The 25,110-nt window shown below is 33.8% G+C and overlaps 1 protein-coding gene across 1 annotated transcript; it reads right to left on the reverse strand.

Moving 5' to 3' along the window:
* Positions 1-1,926: 1,926 nt before the first annotated feature.
* On the reverse strand, positions 1,927-24,997 carry LOC140437466 (protein zer-1 homolog). The gene is made up of 8 exons (XM_072527012.1): positions 24,837-24,997; positions 23,730-24,776; positions 17,681-17,883; positions 16,599-16,773; positions 16,226-16,387; positions 12,921-13,082; positions 12,375-12,777; positions 1,927-7,327 (listed from the first exon to the last, which is right to left on the reverse strand). The coding sequence occupies exons 2-8, from the start codon at positions 24,774-24,776 to the stop codon at positions 7,176-7,178; spliced, it is 2,304 nt and encodes a 767-aa protein (XP_072383113.1). The 5' UTR covers positions 24,837-24,997; the 3' UTR covers positions 1,927-7,175.
* Between the last annotated feature and the right edge of the window lie 113 nt (positions 24,998-25,110).

Genomic DNA, 25,110 nt, shown 5'->3' on the forward strand with positions numbered 1-25,110 from the left:
TTTTCTCCCAGTTAAGCTGTTTGAAAACGTCCTCTAAGGTGAATAATTTATATTTTGCTAGATTTTGCGTTCTCATCAATTTTTATTTGTAATCTATCTTTTACGTATATATGTTTTACCAGGTTTTTATATCTCAAATCTATCGTTGGGATATCCAGTGCTTCAAATATGGCCCACCGTTGAACTGAATCAAAGGCTTTGTGATAGTCAACAAAAGCTAAGGGTGATAAGACATTGTATTCCTTGCATTTCTCTATCAATGTTCGAATGTTCTGAATCTGTTCTATAGTGCTATAATCTTTGTGGAAAGCTGCCTGTTCTGGAAGTTGATAGCTGTCGAATTTGACAGATATCCTGGTAGTACTAATTTTTGTGAGAACTTTGTATGGAAGCGGGAGTAGGCTTATGGGTCGACATTTCTCGATGTTCTGTTTATCGCCCTTTTTATACAATAAAATGACTTGGGAATTTTGCCAGCTGTTTGGGACTCTCTCATCTGCTAAACATTATTTCAGGGGAACTCTCATTGCCTAGTGTTCTTTAATATTTCCGTCTTCACCAGGGGCACGGTTAGATTTCATTTGACAAATCTACTATATCGATCTATTGTAAATAGTACCGCCATCCCTAATTCGTGTATCTCGGACTGCCTTTTCTAAGGCAATATTAAATAGGAGGCAAGCCAGAGCATCCCCTTGTCTGAGACCATCCTTTATCTCAAAGGATCTTAAATTCTCTCCCTGTATTCTAATAGTGGCTTCTAAGGTAGACATTGTCATTCTCGTTAGTCGGATAAGTTTCTCTGGTATACCAAACTCATGCATTGATTGGTATAGCACTGTTCTCTTGACACTGTCGTATGCGGCCTTGAAGTCGACGAATAGGTGATGGGTTTCAATATTGAATTCTAATGTTTTCTCGAGAATCTGTCTTATTGAATGAATCTGGTCAATTGTTAAGTTTTCTGGAGTGAATCCAGCTTGATATTTACCAACTATGCCCACTGTGTAAACTTGCAGCCTTTCGTAGAGAATATTTGCTAGTATTTTGTAAGCAGTTGTTAACAGGGTTATACCTCTATAGTTGTCACACTGGAGCTGGTCACCTTTTTTATGTAACGGGCATATCACGCCTTGAGACCATTCACAAGGCATGGTCTCATTATGCCAAACAAGAAGTAAAAGCTTATGTAGTAGGGCATCGCCACCATTCTTGTAGAGCTCACTGCAAATTTTATCAATTCCTGGTGATTTTTTATTTTTAAGCTTTTTAATGGCTTGGGCAACGTTTTCGATGGTAGGTGGTCTTTCGTTTGGGTTGAAAGGATTCCAATCATTTCGATTCGCTAGGGTGTTATCTGCTTCTTCGATATGATGGCCATTAAATTTTGCATCGAAAAATTCAACCCATCTGTTTAGGATTGAGGCCGTATCATTTAGGATGTTTCCTTCTACATCCTTACAGCTCCTTATTCTTGGCTTAAACTCTTTGCGCATTTTGTTTAGATTTCTGTAGAACTTTCGAGTTTCATTTTGATTTCTTAGCCATTCTGTGCTTTCCAACTGCTTTTGCTCAAATTGTCTTTTTTTTTTTCTTCTATGTAATCGTCTTTCTTCTCTTCTTAGGGTCCGGTATTCTTCCTTTGCTCTTCTTGTGCATCCAGCTTGATTTGTCTTTAGGTATGCCCTATTTTTGTTATCTGTTGCTTCTTGGCACTCCTTGTCAAACCATTCGTCTTCTTTAACTGGCAACATTCGTTGCAAAATATCTGCTTCTTTTAAATTTAGCCAACGTTCCTTCTTTATCATCTTGTGCCATACCACGGCAGTTGTTTCAATTCCATAGAAAAATTGTGTCCATTTATCCTTTTTTATTTATATGTTCATTAAAGCTATTTTAAAGGATGGGTTAAAAAAAATAAACAAGTCAATAAATATATCTATATTGCATAAATAAAATCACATACTCTATTCCAAAACATACAAAGACAGCAATAAAATGTAAAATCAGTATAAAGACAGTATTAAATTATGAAATCATAACAGTCCATGAAAGGTTGCTCTAAAGTGTGGAGAAAAAATTTTTTTTATATGGCCCAATATCAAAAAAGTACTCATTATTTGTATGATCATAATATACGAGTAAAGCTATCTTCATATGAATAACAAAGATCTTAAGATTTTTCTCTTGTCTTGTATGTATTATCAATGTATACACAATTCTTCCATGTATACGCACCATATATAGTACTAAAGTTTTCTGTCTGCTTGTATCCTATTTATTTTAGTGATATAGAATGAGTATAGTTTAATCAACAAAATTGCCGTTTTTACTATTCTCTTTACAATTTCATAATATTTTCAATCAAATTTATACGAAGCAGCAGTTTTTGTAGGTGTGTCTTTTTTAACCTTTTTCATGCTTTATATTAATGGCTATCGCAAGAGTAGGTTTGTTATATTAACAGATAGCAAAATTTCGATAGACATAGATAGACACATTAATATAAACTAAATTATAAAGCTCTTCATCAGTAGTGATTATAAGAATTTTAGAAACGGTCCAGTCACTTACAAATAAAGGTAAACAAATCTCTTTGGTTTGGATTAACGGTCATTATGGAATGAACGGAAATGATGTAGTGGATAGACTAGCAAAGGAGGCTACTACAATAGGGGAAACCATGGAAGAACCATTAACGCCAATCACTGATCTACGACAATGGTTTAAGAAAAAACAAATGGAACAGTGGCAACAGGAATATGACATCTCATTGAAAGGTATAAGATTTCATGATATCAACCAAAAACTCATAGAAAACCGTGGTTTTACGGTATTACACATATATCCCACAAAAATAAACTAGGGTTGGTCACATATCAAAACTGCATTTGCGGAGAGTTGAGTACATTAGAGCATGTGATTTTCGATTGGGCAAACTTCTAGATACTAAACCGAACGTTATACAAAAATCTACAAACAGCAGGAGCTACTCTCCCTAACAATTTAAATGCCATTCTATGTACATGTACTATAAATTTCTACAAAATTGTTAATAACCATCTAAAAAATATAAAAATTGATATTTAAAAAAAAATAAATAAAAAAAGAATAAGAATAAAATAATTATATACAAAAAAAAATAAATTAGAAAAAATATATACAAATAAAAAAAAATGAATAACAAAGCACAAAGAGGGCCTAACCTCCGAGGTGTTTTAGGGTAGGTTTTAGCGCTGTGAAAAAAATATTTTCATTGTTAATATTAATATTACACAAATGGACTCTTCCTCTGTGATTGTATAAAATCCGAAAATGTTTTACTAATAACCCTATTATGGAGCACGCAACTAGATGTCAAGAAATTCAGATGATAAATGCAACTGGAAATGATTAAACACCATAAAAACCAGGAACTTTGGGAATGTTTGGGTATGTTATGAGAAACAGAAAAATACAACCTCCTTTAATTAATATTACAAAGAAATATCGAGGATAAACGAGAATATTGTAGAAGAAAAACATGATGAGTTACCAGTGTAATACCATTAGTATTAAACAGTGAACCCGATTTAGGACTAAAGTTCTGTTCAGATCAGTGGTCAACAGCTTTATTTAGACGTGAGGGTCAAAATCCGTACAGCGTAGACACTGACAGGAGAACACTTTATAACTAATATTCAATCATGACTCTTGTTGATATTTTCATTCTAGTCTAATAGGAAATCCATGAACAAATCTAAAATGCAATCACGGCATAATTTTTACTTTATTTTACAAACCCAAACAAGTTGAGTTCAAAGAGCAAATTTACAGTACTTCAGTATTATCATATTATATATTAATTATATATCTAAATAAACAGAAAACATCTCAGACAGAAACATTTTGAGTACATTACATACATGGTACATATTCAATTTTCAATTTATCAAAGTAAAAAAAACTTTGATGAAGTATTCTTAGGACTATCATAACGAATATTGTTGCCACGACACGGCAAACAATTTTAATTGTTTTAATTGTAATTGAACATCATTATTGTTCAAACTATATTTAAGCAGTAGAAATACTACAGTTTGTCCATTATTTCTTTCTTAGACTGTTGAAATCCATTTCTTTGTTGGAGTAATTAATGCAATTATTAAACTAGATCAAAATGTCTGATTTTAAATAATCATTTTGCAGAAGTCACCATAGGTGTAATAAACTTATAATAACACATAAAAGTTCATTAAAGATGAATATATTAATAAATTTGTTGTAACAGTTCTAATAAGAATTGAAATAACAACACTGATAAATTTTGCCAACAAAATATTCGTAATTTAACACGTATATCATTTTATTGTCTTTTAGGGCTTTGTTTTGTGACTTTGACTGTTAAGTCACTTCGTTAAGAGTTAATTTTAATAAAAATGCTTCTAATGCATGTGTGCTAACTGTATACGATAATCTAAAGGTTATTTAATAACCAGTAGTAACCATTTGGTTACTACTTTGGTTTGTTAGCTTTCCATGTAACTGTTACCTTTGATTTATAGGTGTAAAATATTTAAATTCTATGCGAAACTTAAAATTCTTTATCAAGTATACTTATGTACGTAGTTTCAATACAAAAGATATTATCAGCAGAAAGTCTTCGAATATCAAACCGTTTTAGATTAAGTATAATACCGTCGGTTTTTAAATAGAATTGATAATATAGAAGCAAAATTAATATTATACGAAGGTTGTGGTTGTAAATTTTAACTTTTATGTTAATGTTTACTTAATTTTCATTGTCGACTTGAAAATAAGATTCTTTTTAAATTTCTTTGCAATATTAAGAAGACACATTCATATAAGCAAGACAGAATAGCACATGACATAAGAAACTGTGGACTAACATTATTGAATACTCATAGTAACCCAAAGAATTAAATTCCAGAATAGACCAGAATTCCATAGACGTTGACTTCTAGAAGTTTTATTTACTGTTCTGCAAAATATATAACTAGCGAAATAACATAGCATAAAGTACAATTCGAGCCTTGGAATAGTGGAAGCAAAACTTCTTCTTGAGAATTGTGCCAAGAAAGAGTTTTTACTCTGGAGGCGCATTCCAGTAAACCAATGATAGAAGAGGAATACTATTACAGACGTAAGTGAGATATCTGGGAGAAGTGATAAATAGTAAACTATCGTGGACACCACTTGTGGTAAGCAGGAGTCGAAATGTCATACCGATTCTGACGCAATACAGAAGAGTGACAGGTAGGACCTGGGGTATCAACCCAAAACAAACAAGATGGATATATGAATCAATTCGGGAAGTCCTTTGAAATCCATTCAAAAGGTGCAAAAGTTGGCGTGCTTAATTATATGCCTAAAATAATTTATTCGGATAGTCAATCAGCTCTGAAAGCGTTCATAAATCCTATCAAACGACAGGGTTGCATAACAATCTGTTTTAAAGTTCAGATTAGGTTGCAAGCTAAAAATAACAAAGTTGTTGTTAGATAGGTTTGTTGGCATTCCGGCATTGGGGGGAATGAGACGGCCGATAAGGAATGTACAGAGCAGATGTGTTTCTGCTCTGGATCTGAACACTTTTACCCAGTTTGGCATCAGAAATGTAAAATTGATATATGGAAGTGGTCCCTAGATCAACACCTGGCAAGATGGAACGGGAGGACTATGGAGGCCATCGGTTCACTCTTGTCAGGAAACCAAATAAATGCTTCGAAATGTCGAAATTAACTTTGGGAGGTACTACAATTTCTCACAGGTCACGCTAACCTGACGAGACATCAAAACATCTGTGGGCTTAGCCAATCAGCAATGTGTCCCAGGTGTAAGGAGAGGAAAGAAGCAGTCGAACACTTTGTCAGCGACTGTTCAGTCTTTGCTAACGCGAGGAATGGTTTTACTCTCACCAAATAACCCTCAAAGAGGTAATGACATAGAGCAAGCTTGAGAGGCTTGCAGGCTTCATTAAGCAGACAGGGCGTCTAAAATGGAGTTCCGATGTCTTGAATAGGGATACATTATTCTAAACCTCACTGTCAGAAAACTGGAGTAAGGACAATGGGTTTTAATTCGCTAAAGGGCAGCCTTTGAAAAAAAAAAAAGGAATATTATTTGGAAGTTACGCGCCATTTGCGTGAAGCAATACGAAAAAACGCCCGGAATTATGTAACAAGTTATGATTATTGTAAGCTCACACCTCATTACTCTTTCGTGATTTTTTGTCTAAAAACAACCCTCAGTCAGCATATTTACCAGATTTGGTCCGCTGCGACAGGACAAACGATAGCGCGTATAAAGACAGCAACGCTAGAAAAGTTTAATTAAGTTAAAATGGTGTATTTAAATACTGCGCGGCGAAACCTCATTCTAAATTGCGTTTCCAATAACCTTGGAATATTGCGTATCCATCTAAAACCTGTAGGTCTGTAAGTCCCAGATATGATATTATGATAGCCAACGTTCAGTAATGGAAATGACACGGAGAGATAAAACTGAAAAGTATATGACGTAATGGATTCTCTACTATCTTAACTATATCTTTGTTAAGCATACCTTTAATAAATAAAATTAAATCATTATGATATATAAAATCATTAGGTATTTTAAATAGGTTTATTTGTCAATTTGAAGTTAAAGTTTAGTTTATTACTTCTTTTTGTTGTGTAGAATCATTTTGCATGGATGATATTTACAGAGAATGCAAAATTTTTTTAAAAGTTAGTAAGAACGATTTATCTTGCTAAATATTTTGTGATAAATGCTTCAACATAGCTTCTATTATACAAAATCTCGCTAATGTTGTTATTTACAACAAATAAATTTAAAATAAAATGTTCCTCATGGCCTTTAATATGTTATTAATAGTTTAAATACATTTGCCTAAAGTGATGTCACAAGATTAGTAAGTTATTTCATGCTGAGTTGTAGATAGTAGTCCAGATTTGCTCTTAATAGAATGATTCAGTTTCCACCTCAAATCTGCTACAAAATCTGAAAATGCATTAGTAAGCCGGCTAAAAGCTTAGACGCGACATAGTTTATTGGACAACATATCATTTGTACCGATTAAGGTACCATTTTGATATTCGCCCATAAAGATCACAAACAAAATTAAAATGCTTTGATGAGTATTTTAACACCTGTTTACTTTATATAAAAAAAACCTATCCGTCCAAAGTTTCTTGAAAATTTCGACAATTTTCTACGACCATTGATGCTAAAACTTTCACTCTCGGTGGTACCATTGGTTGGTATATCAATTCTTTGAGGAGACATAAGCCACCTTCTCGTTCCACTAAACCGCAATATTTTTCAGCTAAAATAAAAACAATTCATTATGAATATATTTAAAACAAAAATATATTTCTGCTAAAATTATCTTTTAAGATTTTTTGCCTTGAACATTTATTACGCTTATGTCTCGTTGATTATATACATTCTATCTGATATCCGGTTGAAGTATATCACTCTATCTTTTTATCTTTTCTGTATCATAAAACCTGTTCCTAACATCTGTTTGTTCCAAAATACATCAGACCTGAACTCCGAGTACAATCAGATAGCATCACCCACTCCTTATCCATCCATTATCCTTTCTCCCCACAGTGTAGGGTAAGCAGCTACACTGAGGAACACCAGGCGGTATACGAGCGTTGCTGCCACTGCTACCGGAGAAAACCGAGGCAAATCAAGAGGAGCGCACCTCGATAAAAAACCCGCAATCCCGGCTCGTGAGCCACCGTGACCAAGGGATGAATGGCTGCGCGGAAAGCAGTCGCAAACGGTGCCCCCGGGATACCTGGCACCCTCCCGGGGCGATAAATGCCTTAGCTGGATAAGGGAGCACTGTCCAGCTGGACCTTTATTCTTCCCGACACGTGGGAACATACATGGATACGAAACGAGAAAAACACAAGGAGAACGATGACGACCGGCACGAGGACACGGAGTGGAAACAGTTTGATGAACAGAGAGAATCGGAGTTTTTGGGAAGAAGAGACTCCATAGGTGAATCACCTGCGAGGACTGATAGCTTGGGAGAGAACGGGATAATCGGAAAAAAGGCAGGGACCGAAGAGCAAAAGAGTAAGAATATGGACGACTTAAGAGAAGCTAAGGCCGTAGAAGAGAGGAGAGAAAGTGAAGAACTAAGCGCGATAAGAAAGGCGGTGGAAGAGGTCCTAAAGAAATCGAAGGCACTCCTCAACATGGCAAAGGAGCACGTAAAAACCAAGGTTGAAATTAAGACTGCGATAACGGCCCTACACAACATGTCTAAGTCGTTACAGACCAAAATGGAAAAATACCAAGAAAAACCTGAGATCCTCATAATGGAAACAATAGAGAAAAGGGACATGAGTGTCCAAGTGGAAATAGAGGACATAGAAAAGGACATGGAAAGGAGGAAAAAAAGAATGGAGGGGGAGATTGCCGCTTGTTTAGAGAGAGGTATGAGCGAGGAAGAATACGAGAAATATGTAAATGGCCGGAGGATGGCTTTAAAAGGACAAAAACAACAGAGAGAAGGGAAATTGTCCCAACAGGAAACAAAGATGTGATAATTGCGTTGGATAAAAGAGAGAAAAACGAATTAGTAGACAACTACATCGCGGAGTGGACACAAAGCCACACGGGATTGGATCCCGTGGATGATCTGGTGGTACTGGTGGAACACGATGAAAACTGGTCAATCATGCAGAGAGGGAATCGAGCCCTTAACAAAGTGAAGACGTGGATGGGAAGCAGAGATCTCATGTTAGCGGCCGAGAAAACTGAAGCTATGATTCTCAAGGGTCCGAGGGCCAGAGACCATATAGTTTTTGTCCTGGAGGGAGAAAGGATCGTACCTGCCAAAAAAGTGAAGTACTTGGGAGTAGTCCTAGATACGAGGCGAACTTTTGGCGAGCACGTGAAATATGTCGTTAGCAAGGCAGAGGTGAGGACTGCGGTGCTGACAAGGATTATGCCCAATGTGGGGGGTCCGGGGACCGCCAAAAGGAGAATTCTAATGGAAGTGGTCCACTCTACTATACTTTACGCGGCACCGGTATGGCAACAAGTGCTTAACATCAAGAAATATAGACGAATGCTAGAGAACGCCCAAAGGAAAGCACTACTAAGGGTAGCACGTGCATACAGAACAACATCAACGGTGGCCATACAAGTGATCGCGGGTGTGTTACCCATCCACTTGATGGTGAAAGAAAGGGCAGAAACCTACGGGAAGGATGAGCAGGAGAAAATAATAGCCAGGAATAGGAGCATAACGGAATGGCAGGAAGAATGGACAAATGAGCATAGAGCGGCCTGGACGAGGGTATTAATTCCAAATATCGCAGACTGGATGAAGTGCGGGGACAGAGACACCAATTACTTTTTCACCCAGTTCCTAACAGGGCACGGCTCCTTCAGGGCCTATCTAGAAAGGATAGGGAAGGTTGCGGATGGAAATTGCACAGACTGTGGAGTGGCTGACACGGCCGAGCACTGTGTATTCGAGTGCAGAAGATTTAATGAGGACAGAAACGAATTGTACAGAAAGCTAGGTAGGGTAAGTACAAATACCATAATGCAGGTAGCAATGAGAGGAGAGACTGAGTACAAGGTAATATTGGAGGCAGTAACTCAAATTGTCAGAAAGAAGGAGATATTGGAGAGGAATCTACAGCAAAGGTAGGTAAGAGAGTGAGAGAGAGGGCGAAAGAGAGAGAGAGAGAGAGGGGATGGGCTATTCATGCGATGCACCGGTCTGAAGAGGACCTACCGCATGAGTAGCCTGTATAAAAGGGGGTGGACTTTAGTTGGCAGGCAGGGAGCTATGGGTGTATCTGTGAGCACGACTCCTCTGGGGGGACTGCGTGCGGATGGATCCTTCCACCCTGAATCCAACTCACGCCAGGTCATCCTTAACGGGGACACGGCCTGGTACGGTCTTTAGAAGATTTACCACCAAAAAAAAATTGTCCCACGAATTAAAGAAAAATACTATATCCTCTATTTCTACTATTTCTTTATCTAATTGTTTCGTTTCTTGTAAAGCTATTAAGTCTATTTCATATTTTTTTATTTTTCTAATTAATTCCTAAAGTTTTCCTGTTTCATATGTACCTCTTGTAACCGTTTCAAAAAATTTATTAATATAATTCCTAGTAAATATTTAAATCAATGTTGCTCACCCCATCTATCCGCCGAGTGCATTTAAATTACCACAAGAACCCTACTGTAGTGCCTAATAGCTCCGACCGCGAAATTCATCTTCCCTTTCTCTCTTTGAACGTCCAACAAACAGAACGAACATTTTGTTTGAGTGCTCTCTTGACGAGGTAAGCCGAAAATTCCTTTTCTCTTATATATTTTCAAATAAATATTTATTTTAGACCCTTACCGGGAGCCCTAATAGTTGCTAGAACTATATTGGCCGAGGTTATCTAAATAGCTATGGATTTATGGTATGTATTCTGAAGCCAACAATCCGAAGAATATCCCGTTTGCTTAGCCGCCCAATCCTATATATTTTTATGGTGGATATTACGTTCCTGCTGTAATAGATTCAACGTTTCTGCTAGCCCGAGTACCTAGAGGATAAAAAAAATTATATCCTCTCTACGTCGGAGGAATTCCTCATTGAAACCGGGCTTAGACAAGGAGATATTCTCGCCCTACTGCTATTTAATTTTGCACTAGAACATGCGGTAAGGAAAGCTCAACCACAACTGACAAACGGATTTGCCGCCCAAGGATCAAAAATACTATTGGCGTTTGTGGATGACGTGGACACAATTGCACAATCCACCAGAGATGCAAAAGAAGTTTTCACCATATTCGAAAACGGAGCCAAGGAAGTTGGTCTGAAGGTCAACGAGGACAAGACCAAGTACATGGTGGTTACGAAGAACCCAAGACCAATGGTTAGACAAAACTTAACAATCAATGAATACAACTTTGAAGTTGTCAAAGAATTCAAGTATCTGGGAGCGATCACAACATCTGAAAATAAATATGAAAATGACCGTACTTAAATCAAAAATACTCTCAATACCAGCAAAAATAAGAGTGTACAAGACAATAATTCGTCCCAAAGTAACGTATGGAAGCGAGACATGGACTCTGAACCAGCGGGAAACGACAAAATTACTGGTGCTGGAAAGAAAGATACTGCGGACTATCTATGGGCCTTGCAGAAAAGAGACAATAGGAGAATGGAGAAGAAGACACAATGATGGACTCCAGACAGTATATGGAGATGAAAACATAGTACGCTACATTAAAGCCGCTACCGAATAAGATGGCCGGCCACGTACTAAAATCGAGTGAGGAAAGACTCCTGAACGCCACATTCTGGGAAAGTCCCGATGGCAGAAGGTCAGTTGGTCGCCCAAGAAAGAGATGGAAGGACGCAGTAGCCAGTGATCTACGCAAAATGGGAATACAGCAATGGAAAATAGCTGCTAAGGACCGACAACAATGGAGGGAATAGTAAACGCGGCCAAGACTCACGTAGAGTTGTAGAGCCAAATGATGATGATGATGACTACACGCCACACAAGCATTTGGATAATTCAGGTTGTATCCATTTTATATTTTTTTATTGAACAGTGAAGATTATCTATGAACCAAATAACATTGAAGTGATTTATTATTGATCTTTTAATTACAATACAAATTTACTTTCTACTTAATATTTTATATTTTAATATTTTTTATGTGAACGAATTTCAAAATTTGGGATAAAGTAAAATTTTATTTTCATATATTTCTCATTCATAATCTAATGCCAAGATATAAAATGTTTTCTTACGATGTTATTTTAATTTTTGTTTCGTATAAGTATTTGTAATTAATACCGTAAACACAGACTTGTTTATTTCTTTTCTCGGATGACGTAACTTTATAACGTAGAATCTTTTAATAACTTTTTTCATTACAAAATAATAAAGGCTAGCTTTGTTTTAAATTTTTCAATTTATTTCTTTGTCTGAGCTCGTTTCCTTCTTCCAAACAGCTTCTATATGATTTTTGAAGGAACCGCACCCGACTCTCCCCAACAAAAAAGGCCTAGATTGTTTGTGTAGTTAAGTAAATAGTTTGCTCAAATTACACTCTTACATTCCATGTACTTAAGTTAGTTTTAATTTTCTTTTTGTTTTTAATCCAAACCATCGCCTTGTCCATTGCAAGTGTTAATTTTGTGCATGGCTTTTCTGTTTTTTCAAGTTTTCCTAGCATTTATTTCATATCTATACCTCATCATTTATTTTTTAGAATTCTACCTTGACACATTTTCCTTCCGATTTAACTTCTTTTGCTTTCATTCTGATTTTTCCCTGTAAGTAATAATATAAGAAACAATTAATAATACTTACGGTAAACCTTTGTTAAATTAGCTAAGGCCCAAACTGCCCAATGCTGACATTCTGGTGTATGATAAACTTTTGCCAGCTGCAGTATTGGTTCGAAAGATCTATAATTAATATTTCTTTGAGAATTTATATTCCAACTCTCGATGGCCTCGACCATTTTGCTTAACACATAATGTCTTGATGGTTCTTGCACCGTCCACACGTCCGGACCATCTGAAGCTATGTGAGAGATGACACCTGCTGAGTTGTAACTAACTTCGATGCCGTCACTTTGAGACTCCAATAGCCTGGCAAATACTGATAAATATTCTGGAGTTATAAGGTAATGCCTGAGTTCTTTGACTTCAGCGACGTTGCCGAGTAAACCCATCATGTTACGAAGGAGATCTTCTTTATTGGGAAACTTCTAAAAATAAAAATAAATAGTTACTGAGAGACGCCAAGACAAAATTTAAGAAAGTAGGTCAAATATCACTTTATATCTGCTGTAAGTATAATCAAAAACCTACTTTTTCATCCTTAAAATGATATAACAATAGAAACGCTTACTTCAAGACATTGTAAAAAATGTTGCATTCCGTCCTGAGCCAAAAACTTTTTGCAATTCAACGGTGTTTCATCAGTCACGTTCCACATCGTTGACCAAGCTACTTCCAATACATCATCACATATTCCTCTTTCCAGTCTTTCTTTAATTAACCATATCATCCTCTAAAAAAAAAATAAGAAATGATGACCATGTAATAAAATGATTAACCTAATAATCTAAAGTGGGGTAATATTTTATTAATCATTAAGTTTTTATTGAAAGGAAGCTTCTATACCGGCGTTGTATTACTTTTTTTCTCCACAGTAAAATGCTGAGGCGGTAGCGTCATAGAATAACGGTTCTTGACATGGATTCACTACTCTCGATCAATTCGTTTCTAGTCATTATATATCTACTCTAAACAGATTTAAATTAAAAACTGAATTAAAAATAACTAACAAAATATGGACATTAAATGAGATGTAAAAAATTAAAAGAATATCTGTCACTAAATTCGATTCGTAACGATTGTCAATATTTAATAAAAGTCATAAATGTCACCGGATTAATAACATCATTGAATAATCTGCTTAAATTTTAAATACAATTATTATTGTTAAACTTATTATAATTTATATAACAATCAAATTTACTGTCAAATAATATTTATTTATACCATTTTTCAAAGTAAAAACGTTGCACGTCAAAATTTATATAAGTGACGTCACTTATATTTAAAATTTCCAGAACGTCAACCTTAGAGTTCAAATTTTCCTAACACAGCTAATAATACGAAACCCATAAGGAACTGCTCGATCTTTCATAGGCGTCAACCAGGTATAATAATCAGAAAAATGTAATCATCATTATATTGGGAATTTTAGAATTATATTGATTAAATAACCAAAAACATTTGTTATTATTAATAATATAAATTTTATGAAATAACTCTTTAAGTCTAATATTCCACAAAATAATAATTTTAATTAAATAGATTAGACAATTGTACGCAACTGATACGGGAATACTTCAAAATTTAATGACAGTTCAGCGCGTGGCAAAGTTGTTTAAAGTGTTGCCGCTTTTCTAGAGTAAGAATTTTTTTTATGTTTTGATTTCTTACACAATTTGATCATAATATATTATATATTAATAAATTGTATTTATAAATACATATTAAATTTTAGATTAATAGCTTTAAAAACTAATTAACATAACATAACAATATCTTTATTTTTAGAAAATAATATACATTCCGTGAACATAAAATTATTTAAAAAAAAAACAGTGTCACAAACGAAAATATTATTTACTTATTCCTAACCGTTACATATACAAATAGTCCTCCACAGAATATGGCTCAAGAGCTACCAGTAATTTAAATATTTGATGTTTATACAAACTTAATCTTTCCTCCCTTTTAATAAGTTCAGGCAGTTTATTAAACAATTTGATGCAGCAATAAAGAGCGTTTTTTCTGTTATACTTAACCTGTGTATTGGAATTTTATAATTATATAACCTGGTATTTACTATACTATTGGGCTCAAAGTTCCTAAAGAGTATTTTATTCTTATATAGAAACAGTAAGCATTCTTGAATAAATACAGCGTAAACTGTTAAAATATTATTACTCCTAAAATGCCCTCTACATGATTCCCTACTTTTTAAGTCAAACATAACTCTGATTATTTTTTTCTGAACCAGAAATACATTATTTATGTCCCTACTGTGGCCAAAATTTATTAGACCATATCTAAATTTTGCTTCAAAATTAGCATGATACACTGTTTTTAATGAGTTACTATTCATGTATTTTTTTAGAACTCTAAAGCTGTAAATCACTTTACTCAAAGACATACATAACTGGTCAACATGTTTATCCCAACATAAAAAACTGTCAATATATAATCCTAAAAATTTGGTACTGCTGCTAATATTTAAAGTGTCATTATTTACAATAATACTGTTTGGCATATCTGAATGTGCATAATTTGTCTTAAACAAAAGAAGATCTGTTTTATTTTGATTTAAAACCAACCTATTCATAGAAAACCAGTCTTTAGCTTTCTGGAACTCTAAATTAGCATTAACGCTTAGAACAGACATGTCTTTACCACTGACTAAAATGTTTGTATCATCTGCATAATTTGTTATGCTGGAAGTAGTATTAGCCACTAGACCATGAAGATCATTGATATAGATCACAAACAGTAAAGGACCAATCACACTTCCTTGTGGTACTAAAATATTGATAGTGCTTTCAGATGAGATGCCTATTTCAGTGTTTTTATGTATTTTTACTAAATGTCTCCTATTTGCCAAGTAGGACTTAAACCAGTTCAATGCTGGTCCACGTATACCATATTTCTCCAATTTATCAAATAATAGGCCATGCACTAAACAGTCATATGCCTTTGATAGGTCCAAAAAGAGAACCAAAGCCATATGACCAATCTCAGTACATTTCAAAATATCCCAGACAAATTGAAAAATCGCAGTCTGAGTTGATTTTCCCTGTTGATAACCATGCTGATTTGCACTAATAATATGACATTTTGTTAAAAATTCTGTTATCCGCCTATACATAGTCATTTCTAAGATTTTTGAAAAGGAACATAGAAGGCTAATTGGTCTATAGTTATTAATTAATTTAGGATCACCCTTTTTGTAAACAGGTGTTACTATGGCAGTTTTCAGGCATTCAGGAAATACACCAGATTTTAGTGAATTATTTATGATTGTAGTGAGAGGATTCACTATCTCCTTTATACAAAGTTTAAGGATTTTAGTGGGTATTTCATCAATTCCACAACTCATTTTGTTTTGTTTTGTTCCACAAATTATTGTTGTGTATTGTGATTGTGCTATGCCAAAACAACTAAATAGTCTGTAGAAAGCTGAGCAGCTTTCATATAAGATAGATTATTTTGAACGAGAAATAATGGCGGGACATTTTTACTATTAATGCTCTAAAAGAGGTAAGTTTAAAATTTAGAATATATAATTTTGTATTAAAATGTTTTCTTATGTATTTTAGTGTGTTGCATTAGTCTTAAAACTAAGTGTATTTACTGTTAATATAACAGTTTGATAAATAGTTGACATTTTAAAAATTCCTCACTAACTAACTATTCTGATGTTTTGGCAACGCTGTGGGGTTCTGACGTCGTAAATCTTGAATGACGTGCAATCATTTTTATATGAAAAATTCTACATATTTTATTATTAATATTTGGTCGGAATTTGACAGGTTTGTCATGTCATAAGTAAACAACGCGTGTAATATCAAGTATAAATGTTATTTATAATTGTAAAATGCTCACATTTATAGCCCCTAATGCGCCAAGTTTGACTTTCTGCTGTCCATCCACTTGACAGGCCAAAGAATTCAATAAATATATTCCTATCCTTTGCACAAAACTCTCCTGCGCCATTCCATATACTGAATAGAGAAGAATGTCAACTAGCCTCACATAATCAAATAACTGAAACAAAGGAAGTGTATGTTTATAAAATATACCATTGAAAATATTGTTAAAATGTAGCTAGAAATTTCCCAACATTAACTTCTTTCGACACCTAAGGCCGCAACGAATTTTCTTGTATATATTATTCTTACATTATAAATATAAGAACATTTCAGATAATAAATACATATAACTGTAATATAATAAGGAACAAAATATTTTTACTTACTACATCTGTTGGTATCCTAAACTGACATAGTGTCAAGCAACCATTCCTCATCATGGTCTCATCATTTCTATAAATACTCATACCGTTTAAAAGAGTTGTTATTATTTTTCTTTTCACTTTTACATCATCGTGTAATTCGTTTCCAGTACCTTTTACAATATAAAATAAGGTAGCGCTAGAAAAGAACAAAGTCCGTAAATAAATCAAAGAATTATATTTATATATGATAGAATTATATAGGATAGAAAGCCGTTATAAAAAGGAACACAATAACAACAGTGAACAATTAATTAAATTAAATTTTACATTGCGACAATTCAAAGTCTTATTATTTTGAATTTTTAATACAATGTAACATATTCGAAAGATTTCGAAAAAGAGACATTGAAAAATTTTAATTAAGTAGGACTGGTAACAGAATAAGCGTTCCTTCTTTTGGATAGATAATCACTCCTACACAAAAAATTCAAGAAATAACCTAAATTGTTAATTAACAACTTTTTGCTTTCTTTAAAACGCAAATTTAAAGAAAATGGGATCATCTAAAACCTCATTTCGCCCTTTGTGTTACTTTTGTATCATATATAGGAGAGTTATTTATCAGTGATGTAATAAAATTCATAAACAAGTTCATTCAAAGTCAAACCTCATTTGTCTATGTGGTATATTTTAAGTATTTTCGAAAGTTCTGAAGGTTATGAATATCCTGCAAATTGAACTAAAATAAGAAACTAACTAACTACTTTAGAATCGGGAATTTTAGTGATGCCATTGGTGTTTGTGAGAAGCACTACTTTAGAAAATGAATTACTTCTAATGTTGGTTACACTTTGTTTGAGTCTTAGAGAAACAGTTCAGCCCGGAGGATTCGATATGGAAAATGGGCAAAATATCGGGGCCATGGGTAAAAATGATATGTACAATTATCTCGGAATAAAGCAAGCTCGGAAAATTAACCACAAGTAGATGGAAACCCGGTTATATAACGCTAGCTAGAAATCTATGTCGTAGAAGTGTGACTGAGTTATAACTATACAAGTTAACAGTATGTTATTTATTTCTTTGTCAAGTATTTATCTTACCTTCCAGATATTTGAATATGCCTTTCATGTAAATGCCTGTTCATTGCTTCCAATACTATATTCAGTGCCTGTCCTAGATATTCGATGTTTTCTAACCTGAACAAATGGAACAGTTCATTCATGACTTTCTGTAACATATCGGTCCTATCTAAGTATGTTAAAGCTGCGACTAAAATTTGCTCCTCATTTGCGTTACCTCCAATCTAAAAGAGACAGGAAAACATAAACAATTCATAAAATATTCAAAGCATATTATTATAACGCAAATCATGTTTTCATGATTTTTGAACATTTTAAGCTGTTTTTTTTTTGTTTAAAAAATGTATCTGTTGAAAATAATACAGTTAATTTTGATATTGAAGTAAAGGAAGTTACGATTAGTGAAAGAAGTTAACGGTTAAAATATAATTAACGTTTTGTGGCCATTGTCGCTTTGCCCAACACTATCTCTGGTTATTAACATTCATCCAAAGTTTTACTAATAAATATTTTGATATCTCATAATAGTGCATTAATTCTAGGATTATTAGTCCGCAATACCTACGGAAACAGGACCGCCTATACTAGTGGCAGAAATAAGAGCAGCCATAATATCACTAAAAGAAGGGAGAGCTCCAGAACCAGACGGAGTATAGTCTGAATTTCTTAAACTTCTTGATGATAAATCTTTAAGAATACTATGTAAAATCTTCAATAATATCTATGACACAGGCAATATTCTATACTGTCAGACTCAGTCTGACACAGACTTTTTTTTTAAATTATACATCGCAGAATATACAAGCTATGCAAAGAGAGAATACAAGACACAGTTTGGATTCATGAAAGGCATAGGTACGAGAGATGCACTGTTTAGTCTACAGATGTTATTCCAAAAATGCAGAGATATGACTTGCGATATCTACACCTGCTTTGTGGACTAACAAAAAGCATTTGACACAGTTTAACACCGAAAAATGATGAATGTTCTAACTAAAGCCCAAATAGATGATAAATACCGGCGTATAATACAAAATTTATACTGGAACCAATCAGCCACAATAAGAACAAATCTTGGAGATGAACCGACGGAAGCGACCCAGATGTATACTTTCGCCTATATTACTCAACCTATATTCAGAGGAAATATTTAGTGAAGCCTTGGAAAATTGCGAACATGGAATCCTTTTAAATGGAGAACGCCTAAACAACATCCGCTATGCAGATGACACCGTTATTTTCGAAGACAGTTTAAACAGTTTACAGAAACTAATAAACAAAGTAAATGAAGTAAGTGAAAGATTTGGAGTACCATATATATATATATATATATATATATATATGGAACATTTTAGAAATAGAAAACATATCAAAAACTAAATTTATGATCATCCGCAAAAATAAAATTTTTGCGGATGGAGAGACGTTGGAGAGACGTCCAACTGCTTATCAAGAATACACCAGTGGACCGATACACCATCATGGAACAATAGTATACGAACAATGGGATCACTCACAAGAAGTAAAATGTAGAATAGAGAAGGCTAGGAGTGCATTTCAACAACATCACCAAACTCTTTAAAAGCAGCAACCTTAATCTGGAGATAAAAGTAAGGCTTCTACGATGTTATATCTTCTCAATATTATACTACGGAGTTGAATCCTGGACACTCACTGAGGCGATGGAGAAAAAACTTGAAGCCTTCGAGATGTGGCTATACAGAAGAACCCTATGGATATCATGGATGGACAAGATAACCAACGAAACTGTACTACGAAGAATGGGGAAAGAAAGAGAAGTGATATATACGATTAAAAGGAGAAAGTTAGAATATCTCGAACACATAATGAGAAACGGCACTAAATACAGATTACTGAAAATAATCCTTCAAGGCAAAGTATTCGGAGAGCGAGGAATTGGGAGAAGAAGAATATCATGGCTAAAAAACCTGAGGAAATGGTTCTCCACAACAACAAATAATCTATTAAAGCATCAGTTAATAAAATAATTATAGCCAGAATGATCGCCAATATTCGAAACGAATATTACGAATAGGCACCAAAAGAAGAATTCTAGGATTGGGTGTGTATACCAAGTAAAAAACAATCAAAATGAATTATTTGGGACAGATATATTTCAAAAAATAAGTTTGTCATTCTCATAGTTGCAATAGTTTAAAAACTATTTCAAAATAAAAACCAATATTAATAATAAATTTAATTGCTAAACACAGAAAAATGAAGATCAAATACCTATTTTCTATAAACTAACCAATTAGTTCTAAATACAAATACATCGTTTTAGAATTCGCCTTCATTTTGGGGAGGTTATTAGCCTTAAAACACCGCGCTGGCCAGACGTGTTGGTGAGTGTGTATTCAGCCGTCCATTCTGGATCAGACGCTGTTCGTAGCCGTCCACTCTGGATCAGACGCTACAGTTTGTGATCTTATACTATCCCTAAAATTAAGGGTTGCCAGCTCCGCCATCTTCGCCGTATCGAAAGTATTCTTCGTCGCCTTGGATACCGTTCTGGACTTCATCCGTGACCCTGGACAAGGGACCCTTAGCAGGTGCTAGCTTCCCGGGTCGAGATGCTCCTCATACATACTGAAAGACAAAAAGATACCCCAAAACCTTCGAACCAAAGTGTTCGATTCTTGTATCCTTCCCGTTCTCACTTACGGAGCTCAAACCTGGACATTCACAAAAAAGAACATGGACAAGATTCGAAAAACTCAGCGAGCCATGGAACGACAGATGCTTGGTATCTCACTAATAGATCGGCAAACGAACGAAGCAATCCGGAACAAAACAAAAATAAAGGACGCCACGAAACAAGCAGATAAATTAAAATGGAAATGGGCTGGACACAACGAACGTCTCGAAGATGGTAGATGGAACAAAGAAGTCGGAAACTGGCGACCGTACGATGCGAAGAGACCAAGAGGAAGACCTCAAATGCGCTGGAGCGACGATATCAAAAGAGTCGCAGGACCAATGTGGAAACGCCTAGCACACAATAGGGATGAATGGCGAGAAATGGGAGAGGCCTTTATTCGACAATTCGGATAGAAAAAAGGCTATAAAAAAAAAGTAACGACCCAGAGCTTGGTGGACTCGTATTAGATGCTTTAAGTATATAGTAATATTCTTTATTTTAATAATGATGTGAGAAAAACATTTTAAAAACGTCTTTTTGCATATCTCCAGAAAATGCTAAATTATTAAGTGTTATTATAAAGGTATTTTTAATATTTTAATTAATTTCGAAAATAATGATTGTTTAAAAACCTAATTGACTGGTTCAGGTTCATTATATGGTATTTACTTATATCGCGCTTAAATTACTGTCAAACGCCTTCTCTAGGTCTAGGGATTTTTTCATTTACCTTCCTTCTCCTCTTTTCCTCTATTGTTTTCAGTCTCATGATTACCAAGTATTGGTCGCTTCCAATCTCTGCCTCACTTTTTACTTTTGTGTCGTGTACTCTATTCCATTTATTAGTGATCACCAGAAAATAGTCTATTATTGATTTTTCATTTCTGATTTCTGCTATTCTTGTATATTTGTGTACGTTTTTATGTTTAAATTTCGTGTTTGTTATGACCAGTCTGTTTCTCTACATATTTCTTTTATTCTTTCCCCGTTTTTGTTTACTCTTCGCAAGAGTAAACAAACTTTTTCAACCACTAAGTCTTCCTTCGTCCTGGACTGCATTTGCCTGCTATTTTATTTTGCATAATATTTTGTAGCAACCTATATTTACGACCTCTCATTATATGTGCGAAGTACACCAGCTTTTTATATTCTCAGCAGTCTTCATTTATTTCCAGTATTTCTATTTTTTATCATTTCCTCAACCAGTTTTGACTCCTTTCCTCTACTACTTCTTATAATTATTTGTTGTTATATCTCTCAATACTCGAGTTTATTAAAGAGAGAAACAAAATACTAACTTTCACTTTTGCTGCAATATCGCCAGCCTGTATGGAATATAACATTGTTCAAATGTCTGCTGAGGCTTCGAGTAAAATCTCACGACATGAGTGGATAGTTCACACATAACCTCCATGTGAGATCACGGCAATTCAGGCCAAAAGATCTAACTATAGAGCTCGCCATTGATAGTGATGGCCTGGTCAATGTCTTCTTAAAGAAATATGGACTGATGACGCCACCAGCCCAAAATCCAAACAAAACATTTTGGTGTTGTATTGGATGCTTCTGGATCTCGTCTAGATTAGCATTGTCCCAAATCCAACAATTATGTTTATTGATGTTCACATTCAACCAAAAATATACTCTAGCACTCACGACAATTTTTTAATGAAAATTATCGTGGGTTTCCAATTGTTCTAGAGCCCATTCAGTAAAAACATGTCATTGTCTATGGTTGTTTATCTTCAGATCCTGGGTCCGTTGAATTTTGTACAAATGTAGACCCAAGTATTGAAGCAAAATACACCAAATTGTAAAGCAAATACATGAAATACAGCAAATCTATGAAAGACTGAGTTCTTGTGGGCAATGTGAAATCAGATTCTCCTGTATACTCAAATGTTGCTTAAACAAAAGACTCATTTTGATAAAACAATTTTATGATTTGCATGTGTTGTTTGCTATATCCATCTATACCTAAATGAAAAATTAACATACTGTATCTGACTCATTACAGTGAGTGTTTTAGGGTATCTTCATAATGTGAGACTCAATCAATTGTATGTTTTTTTATTTACTTAATAAGACTTAGTTTTATTGTAAAGCATTCTATTTAATGGATTATTAACATAACATAACATAACATAACAATATCTTTATTTTTAGAAAATAATATACATTCAGTGTACATTCATATTAAGTGGGTTATAAGGATGATGCATTGTAGTAATTTGTCGAAGGCTGGCTGTTTCACTCACTTTTATATTATTTTGGCAAACTTTTACAATTTTATTATAGAAAATTGTGGCTCCATATTCCACCATGGGTTTGCAAATCATTTTATAAATATTGGCAGCAGGTTCAATCGTAATTCCCTCATTCTTGTATGTTAAGTTTTTATAGTGTTTTGCTCTAATTATAATTTGTCTTTTTATACATGATGTGTACTAAGTTCTTATTTTTTGATATTTCTTTAAATTCAATAAAAAATCACATTGACAGTTACATAAAAATGGGGTAGTTTTGTTTTATAAAACTCGAAAATTACATTTTTTTATTATACAACTACACAAATTTTTGCTACATTTATGTTTTTATATACTCTAGTGTATTTTCACTAATATTTCAAATCATTTTGTGGATGATGATGTGGATGTGAATCTTAACCACGTAAAAACTTGTTTTAATAGATTCAAGACAATTCGCTAAATACTCTAGTTATGCTGTTATTAAACAGAAATCTAGTTAAGTTCAATGAAAACGATATGAGCAAATCTATTTATCTAAATATCATATAGCCAATTCTGTTTTTCTGTTTCTGTCAGAAAAATACTATTTTTTTTGGTATATAAACCAATAAAATAACATTGTTGTTTTTAACTATAAAAAAGTACTTTGTTCGAAAACAGAAAAATATAATTAAAAAAACTGATCAATAGAACCAGATATTTTTTTAACTCACAGAGTGGTTAGATATATAAACACTATATAAACATTATTGAAGGGTTGAAGTTTTGACAGTTTCTAAATAGAATATTAATTTTTCCACACTTGAAATCTGTAATAGATCTTAGAAAAAATTTTGTACATTAGATCAAAAACAACCTTGTGTATCTTTCATATGTGTAACCTTTAGAACTGACAGCCTTATGTATTTTCTGAAGCACATTATTAGCTCAGTTAAATAAAATTAGAAATTGAAAGATAACTTATGTCTGTCTAACTTGGTAAGCCAGTACATAGCCACTGAGTAGTGTATAAGCTAGTACATAGCCACATAATATCAGTAAGCCCCAAATATTAAGAATATATCTTTTTCATCGAATTTTTAACTTTAATTGAAATCAATGTAAGTTATTTATTTCAACCAAGTCTTGTCAATAAAATTATTTTTACTTTAGTACTCACCAATTTAGCAGGTATGTCATGTCTCAAACAAGCATCATGGGATGTCTCATAGAGGCCTAAATATTGAAATGGATTATTGGCTCTTGAACTCAAACCAGGGATATCACACATTGTACCATTAGTAGTTTCTGCAACACCTCTCCCAGCCAAATTTGTACCAGAAATATCTAAAGATGTCAACTTAGGTAAGCTATCTACAATAGTTTTCAAAATTGTATTTCCTTTCTTATACTTTCCTTGTCCATTTCTTGACTGGGATGTAGATATATCTAAATGCCTTAAATTTGTCAATTTACAAATAGCAGGTATTTTGGATTCAATACCTTCAACATTATATAATATTAGAGAGGTTAAATTTACAAGATGTTGTGTATATAAAAAATTATATAAATCTGAACAATTTGATAAATCTAAATGAGTTAAAGAAGATAGGGGCTGTAATAAAATTTTGTAAAAATCTGGATTTATTAGATGTAAGCCTTTTAATGTAAGTCGTCTAAGATTAGGTGCCATGAAAATGTAGCCTTTTTCATAAAACTCCTGATCTAGAGGTGACATTCCAAATTGCCTAACAGGAAAAATATCTGTCTCTTCACCTATACTTAAAGACTGTAAATTAGAGCTGTAGTAACTAATATAATGGATACAATTTGAAGTTAAATTAGGACATAAGGATAAATCTAACTCAATCAAGTAGTGTTTTAGAAGGGTCTCTAAATCTTGGTCTTGTATCTCAGTTTGTCTTAACTTTACCCTTTTTAATCTAGTACAGTCTGTATTGCTAAATAGATTAATAAAATTTGAATCAACGGGTGTTAAACTGTTGTTCCGAACATTTAACAGCCGTTCACATATCTCCACTGGTAAAGATAAACCATCCATCAGCTGCAGTTCCTTTGATGACCCATTAGGATTACATATTGTTCCTGGGTGTTTATTTATGTAATCAAAGCAAATATCTAATAGAGTTTCTGGAGTTGTTGTGTTGCAAAATGAACATATTTCATGTGGTAACACAGGAGAATGACGACATTTATTTTGAAGCATCTACAACAAATTTTAGAGACTTTGTAAAGTATTCACGCTATTATCAAATCACATACGAACCTTTGACTTAATTTAAGTTTTGTTACATTACATCACTAAACTAAAAATTGAAAAGCAATTATTATAAATACGATCTTTTGTATAATTTTTCCATATGTAGACAACTTATTTTTGTTAGGTTTTTTTCTTTTTGACAATTCAATCAGAAATACAAGTGCAACCAACTGCTTTTTCAAGAAATTCCCAAGATTCTAGATCGCCAGTGGCGTACTAATTTAATAACAGAATTAAATATCAAACGATTTTATATTAAAAGTAGTACTTAAACGTATTG

Source organism: Diabrotica undecimpunctata, chromosome 3, assembly GCF_040954645.1.
Source record: "Diabrotica undecimpunctata isolate CICGRU chromosome 3, icDiaUnde3, whole genome shotgun sequence".
Classification (NCBI taxonomy): Eukaryota; Metazoa; Arthropoda; class Insecta; order Coleoptera; family Chrysomelidae; genus Diabrotica; species Diabrotica undecimpunctata.